At 38.5% G+C, this 7,268-nt stretch overlaps 1 protein-coding gene across 5 annotated transcripts in view; it reads left to right on the top strand.

Annotated features, from left to right (window-relative positions):
* The first annotated feature begins 1,772 nt into the window (after nt 1–1,772).
* The window catches only part of LOC138039050 (uncharacterized), an 81,942-nt gene continuing 76,446 nt past the window's right edge, over nt 1,773–7,268 (top strand). For 3 of the 5 annotated variants that reach the window (XR_011130350.1, XM_068885209.1, XM_068885211.1), the window contains exons 1-3: nt 1,774–1,958; nt 2,064–2,148; nt 2,244–2,389. Coding sequence is in view for 4 of the 5 variants with exons in the window: in XM_068885209.1 (XP_068741310.1) it covers nt 1,874–1,958; nt 2,064–2,148; nt 2,244–2,389 (316 nt within the window). In the remaining variant the exon portion in view is untranslated. Of the gene's footprint in view, nt 1,959–2,063; nt 2,149–2,243; nt 2,390–7,268 lie in introns of all 5 variants that reach the window. The other 2 variants (XM_068885208.1, XM_068885210.1) reach the window with 2 other exon arrangements.

The raw sequence follows: 7,268 nt of genomic DNA on the forward strand, positions 1-7,268 counted from the left end.
TGTCAATCCCAGGAATGACGGCCTCAAGGAAGGTGGAAGAAGATCTTTTTACGCCCTATTTACGATAAGGGAAAAGAAGCAACGAGAGCTTTCATCAGGATAAGGCTGACGACTAATGAAATTTCCTTCTGTGATCCAACGCCGAAACTAAAGCTGGCTACCTTTGATTCTATGCCCGTTTCATCTGTCAAAATAGGTGGAAAAGAAGTGATGCTTAAAGCCGACAGAGACCTCTTTGCTCTTCTTATCGTTGTCGATCAGAAGAGAGAAATGGATCTACGAGAAGTCTTCAAGTATTCCCTAGGTCACTGCTCTTCTGTGGTCTCTGGCTTCAGCGGATGGGTATCTCTGCAAGACTGACAAGTCTTAAGTTACTGGGAACGCCCATTGAAGGAGTCGAACCAGCTGAGGATGTTCCACCCACTGCAGTATTGATTGTTGATTGTATTCCTGTACTTAAAGCGATGAAAGAAATTCCAGCGACATTTGAAGAGTTGGCGACTTCTGTTTTTCATTCAGTTGTTCCCCAGACAATCTTAGCAAGACGCATTAATTTTGTTACAGATACATATCCAGGGCCCGGTTGTTCGAAAGCCGATTAACTTAATCCAGGATTAGCGTTAACTTTTGTTTCATGTTTTCAACTTTTTGGTGAAAGTTTCTTTGGTTATTTTTACGTGCTAGTGGAGGAGCTGTCAAAGTTAAAATAAACTGTGGGTGGTCAAAAATGTCCCAAACAGTGGAAGAAGTTGTTAAGCAGCAGGGAGAACAAGAATATGCTAACGATATTTCTCCTTCAGCACTGGTCAAGGGAAAACTATGCGGATCGGATTGGCAATCGCAACATCTATTTTGATGTTGAAGACAAGTGCTTTATTCAAGCCACTTCTAGACTACCATGCGCCTATCAAGAAAGTTGAATTGCGAAGCCGACCAAACCCATGCGTCAATGATGAGCTTCTCTCCTTAATTAGAACTAGAGATTTCTGGAGAAAGATCGCAAGGAAGGCTAACGATCCTTTGGCTTGGGCTACCTACAGGAATTTTAAGCGGGAAGTTAAGCGTGACTTAAGACTAGCTGAACGGGAACATGTTGAAAACCGGATTAGAAACAATCCCAATAAGGAAAAGGATACGATTATGTGTTCCCAAAAAATCTGTGAACAGAAAGTCTTTTAGCGACAACGATGATGCAGTGGCTAAAGAGTTTAATGAATTATTTAACTCTATCGGTCAAAACACAGTTGAAAAAATTTACTCCTTTTAATTGGCAAATGAATGCAGCTACGACCTCACACAATCATCATTTGTGCCAAGGCGCTATTTCCCTTCACTGCAATTTTCATTTAGACCCTTTCAATTGTGGTGTGGGATTGACAAAATCAGCATACAAGTGATCAATCGTAGTCTTCCTGCTATTAGGGATTTAGGGAGTTGAAGAAACGACGACGGCTACGGCAACGACAACGCCAAAAAGCAGTAATATTATTGGTTAAAAGAACCAAAGACATCATGCTGCACGTGCGGCACGCATTTTTGAACATTTGTCTCCCGTACTCGTCAAGACTACTACGTAAAATCACCAAATTTAAGGTTTTGACGACAACGTGGACAAACTACGGTGATTCTTTCAGTCTCACTCTTTACTTCAAATCCGTCCGTACCTATGATGTGAATAAAGTTACTTTTAATGCCTTTTAATTTATTCATATTTATTTCTCGAGGAAGGAAGAGAGAGGACCCTGGGAACGAGGTTGTCTCGCCGCGCGCGCGGAGCTCCGCTAGTACATTACGCAAAACGTGACAACACGCAGTTTAGTCCTTCCTTGCGTGTGTTTTCTAGGCATGGCAGTCTCTATCGTTGAAAACTATCATGATGTTTGACGAGAAGGATGTGTTTAAAGGTTTGAAGGCTTGGTTTTCCTCCAGTGTACCTACAACTGTGGCATGCCAATGGAGTAAGCTTAATCCCTATTCGCGATTGTCGATCGATTTTTTATACTTCAGTTTGATTTGAGCTCTTTAGTACTAGGGTTATTGACGTTTAACTTTCGTGGTTTTAGCAAAGCATGGGGGATTAAAAACAAATAAAGTTGATGATGCAGACTTTATCTTCAGTAGCAAAGCTGCGGCAAAAGATACTATAAGGTATAAAGGCGTTTTCATTTATTTTTTAGTTTTTGCGTCCTTGTACATAAAGTAGATGTGATCTGTGTATTCTAAATGATATAAATTATTTGCAGGATTTTTGAGTCAGAAAGATACAAGAATGAAGAGGTTACCATTTTTAATTCATCACTTATAGAGGACACCCTTTCAAGTGGTAAAATGTACTTAAGTGGCAAATACACTGGATCCTACATTTTAGTTCACCCAGCATATCAAAGAGGTAAGCAGTTGCCCGGGCAGTTGCATTCTGAGGAGCTGTTGAGCGGCAACACACATGTTTTCCTAAAAGTCTATTTGGAGAAATATTACTTCAGGCACTGTTGAATTTTCAAGTGCCAAGGCGATAAAATCTGACCAAGACAAACAAGCGTTTGGGGTCACTGTTCCATCATTTACATGTATGCACCTTGCGTCCATCCATCCCAGGTGGAAATCTTAAAAGATTCTCGCTAAGTTTCTTTAACAATATCTTATCTTACTTCGAAGTTAAGATTCTTACAAGAATTAGATTACAAGATTTGGTAAGATTGATCCTAACAAGATTCTTAAATGTGCAAGATCTTGGTAACATTCTTACAAAATCTTGGTAAGATTGTGTAATATCTCTGTAAGATTCTTACAATGCCTTGGTATTAAGATTCGTACAAGATACGGTACTTGCAAGTTTCTTACAAGATCTTGGTAAGATCTGATAAGAAACCTTAGTAACGAAATTGCAGTTGATGGTTAAGATCTTATATGTACAAGGGTTAATTTGCAAAGAATCTTAGAATTAAGTTTCTGACATGACCTTGGAAAGGTGTGATAAAAATTTTACTCAGAAATCTCATTCTAAGGGACCGACCATTTAAATCTTGAGGGGGGGGGGGGGGTGATTTCTGGTCAGCAAGTTTTTTTTTTTCTAGCAACCTTGGTGGGCGGGATATATTTTTCTCTCCTAAATGCTCTGCAGGATATGTTTTTTTTCTTCTCATTTCTCTGCAGGATTTTTTTCTCTCAAAAAAGTGTTGTGTTTACATTCACAGAATGTATTTACATTTACATTGTGGTTATTGCAGTAGTAGTTCTAATATGGAGCTGCAAAGCCTTAAAATGTTGTGAGCTATACAAGATCATTCTTGTATAGCTACATGTTTTCGGAATGTCATTCTTTAGAATCATTTAATGTTACCTAATAACAATATTCTCATGTTATAAAGTGATGCTCCACAGGTAGATTTGAAAATGTCTAGCTTCTTAATTTAAAAAAAAGCAGTTCAGAAATGATCATAGCATGCTAATTACCGGTACTGCTAGAATCATTAGTTACAATTTAAAAGTGGACTGAAATCTCCAAAACAAATGTGAAAGCAGAATTAAAGTTAGTTGATCTGGTCTAATTTGACAAATAGCTCTAGTAATTTTTGTTCAGCCTCTTTACTTCCACTTCTAAACTGACTACCTCAGAGTTGAACATAAAAGCAATGTGATGGTGTTCTGAGTTGGGCTGGTGGGTATGCCTGCGCACCCCTCATTGGGGCTAGGTATTGATAGGTGATAGATGCGTTACTAAAAGATCGCAGAAATGTTATGTTATATTGTTATATTGTTATATGTTGTCTTTATTATATGACATTTTCAAAAACCTTATTATTATTTCAATAGAAAATAATTAAATGAAAATGCTTATAATTATATATATATTGTTATAAAGTACCGCCTGAAAGTATTGACCCCTCGGGACGAGGCAATACCTTGTCTTTGCCGCGGGTAGTGGTCGCGCGCCACCGAGGTATGCAAATTTTTTTCCCTCGGTTAAACCGAGGTGCAATTTGCCGCGGGAAATTTGCTGTGAGAGAAAAGACGAGGCTTCCCGCGGGAAAGAACAATGATCTGCTGCACTTGTGAAATAAGCGGAAGACTGTCAAGTTTTAGATCTCATGGTGTGAAGAATCGATTCTTAAAGCAAGAAATCGTAATCAAAATGAGAAAGTGCACAATTTCCGTAAGGACTCAAATTTTATTTTCTTTACATAATGTAAATCCGAAGACTTCTTTACTGTAAAGATACAAAGATACTGTTATTAACTACAGTGTAAGCGACAGCTATGTTATCCAACCAACGAAACACTCGTTGTTATCCAAGCTGTAATACTGTACATGTATGTGTGCGTGAGCAATTTGTTTGGTTTCGACCTTGTGAGACTTGTCAAATTTCAATTTTAATTGATACATTCTTGCTTCTACCGTAGGCCCCGTGTTGTCAACGTATATATCTAGAAAGGGAAGTTTATTATCTGATTCCGCTTCCATTGTGAATCATAAGGCATCTTCGCGGTTTGCTCTCAAAATCAAAGAGGCGTTGCACATATTTTGGGACAAACCAACACTTAACGCACAGGTCAAACACGTTAGTTTGAAACTTTCTGTTTAATTTTGAATTACTATTGTCGTAGTCTTAATTACTGTCATTATTATTATTGTAATTGCTCTAGTATTTATATTTCACTGTAATTTATTGTTCATTTCACACTGAAGATGGCAGAGGCAACTGCCGAAACATGTCTGTAAAACTCAGGAGTGTCATGTTTTTCTTAAAACTGGAAAACCGCTAGCACTAAAAAGAAAGGTAAAGTGATAGACTTGCCGTGACTGTTACATGAACAGCTAACCTTAGGCCTAATTAGGCCTAAAGAAAAGTTTTTAGGCCAAAGGTTAGCTTTTCATGTAACAGTCACGGCAAGTCTATCGCTTTAATACCTTTCTTTTTAGTGCCAGTGGTTTTCCAGTTATAATAAAATTTCAATCTGCAACCTGCAACCTACAAAAAATACCTGCCGGGTCACCCAAATCCTGGACAAGTAATATAAGCTTACAGTTTTGTATATATTTTGTCAAAACCCTCTCTGGCTGCAGTATATCGAGATAATAAATGTATGTTCCGAGTGCTGAGCTGCAAAAAACAAGTGGACATATTCTCCCATAAACTGAAATGAATAAAACTTAAAAATGTGATGACGAAAGCGACACACCACGCAAGCGGGACAAGCGTCCACGAAATCGACTTGTTGAACCTTCGAATGAACAGTCCACAGGAAGTCTTCGAAATAATCACTGAAATCAAAATATGTTACAAAGAAGGTTTCAAATGTGGTCAGAAGATTCTGGCTATGGATATTCTATTCGCATGTAAAAGGAAAGTAAATGCAACCAAGGTACATGATTATCGGCTATGATCCTCTGTGATGTTCGCAATTTTCAATAGAAACTTGTTCAGTTCGTGTTCTTGGGTGGGATTTCAACATTATAATCTGGCTTACTGAAACACAAAGTCAAAGGAAACCATTTACAACTCTACCACGGAATTTTAAAAACCGAGGATTTACCTCGGTTGACTTTCCCGCGCAACGTGGGAGCCTAGCCGAAATTTTCCCTTGGCAGAAAATCAGCCTACCGCGGGAATACCGAGGGAAAGTCGCGACAGGGTGATGCGGCAATGACGCGGTAAAGGGGTCAATACTTTCAGGCGGTACTGTATATGTTGCTATATATTGTTACGTTATTATATTGTTATATGTTGACATTGCATTTCAATAGAAAGTAATTACATGAAAATGCTTCAATTGAAAAGATTAAAAATGAACAAAATTTTTCTTTGTCTAATAAAACTTGATTCTTCAAATACAAAAATTTACCTCCATTACTGCAAGTGTGATAAGCTAACAAGTTTGGATAGAGTGCGAGCCAGCAAGCCAGAAATCCCTGATCCCAATAACCGCAAGCTACCTAAGGAACTTTAGGCTAACTGCAGTGCTAACTAGGCTAGCCAATGTGTAATTTAGGCTAAGCATAATGCCTTCAGCCAGCTTCTTATTAACTGTGATACGATTATGAAATCGTACTAATCATTTAAAGGAAACATGATGAAGAAGATACCAGTCAAACCAACAGTTTCACATGTTACTTTACAATGTACAGCTGTAGATATACATGTACCCACACCATACTTCTGAAATTGTAACAATGCATTAATTTTTTTTGCAAGAACTTTTGCAGAGGAAAGACCGCTGGAAATATGTCTGCGTTCACAGGGTATTTCTACATCATCTACAGAAACCGTGGCAGTAATTTCACTTAAGTGTCACGGAGCAATAAGACTTCTGGTCAAAGTTGACTAAATGCACACTAAAATATCTTCCCTGTTAGGAAAGGCCCTGATTTATAAGTCCAGGGCGATTTTTGGAGCTTCATTTGAGGCCATGAAAGGTTGACTTATACATGGGTAAATATGGTATGTGTAAACTTGCGTTCATTACACGGAAATGTCACCAGATTATAAAATAATTAATTTTAGGAAACTAATAATTAGGCCCGTCCAATGTATTTGAGAGGTCGCGGTGGCCTCATGGTCAGTGAGCTCGACTGCGGATTGAGTGGTCCGCAGGGGGACCTTGTGGGCCCTCTAGGCTCGTAGCGGACTTTACCTTACCTTTTACCAATGTATTTACGTGCTTATAAATGGTAAATCACGACTCAAAATTGTGACCGTTATACAGCGGCATTTACAGTACTGGCCACAGGAATTTAAGCAGCATCTACACATGCGTAAAATGCATGCAAGATGGCGGCCTTACACACAAAATATGTGCGCGTAAATTTTTACACGAACTATTACACACGCCTGAAATTACACACAGTCTGCGTGTAATTTGACACGAGTAAAATTGCTATGTCCATTACACGCGGCTTGCATGTATCTTGCACTTAGCAAATTATGTATGTGAATCTGACAATGAAAGTCCAAATCACAGAGTCGGCATTTCTGTTTGAAAAATTCAGCCTTGCCTGTGTGTTCTTGGAATAAGGTTTTACATGTGTCTTCGTATTGCTGCCATTATCTATCAATAAATCCTTTCACTCTCATTTCAAACCACGCTAAGTGAAATTTCCTTTATCCTGTTTCCCCTATTTAATCTATTAAAAATCAAAAGTTATAACTGTAACAAGCGAACGATCGATGGAAATGCTTGACAGCATGACATATTACCGAAAAACAAGCAAACTCAGAACTTTGCTGCATTATTTAACATTCAATTTGTTCGTTGTGCGGATCGAGGGGT

The sequence above is a fragment of the Montipora capricornis genome, chromosome 2 (assembly GCF_036669925.1).
Source record: "Montipora capricornis isolate CH-2021 chromosome 2, ASM3666992v2, whole genome shotgun sequence".
Classification (NCBI taxonomy): Eukaryota; Metazoa; Cnidaria; class Anthozoa; order Scleractinia; family Acroporidae; genus Montipora; species Montipora capricornis.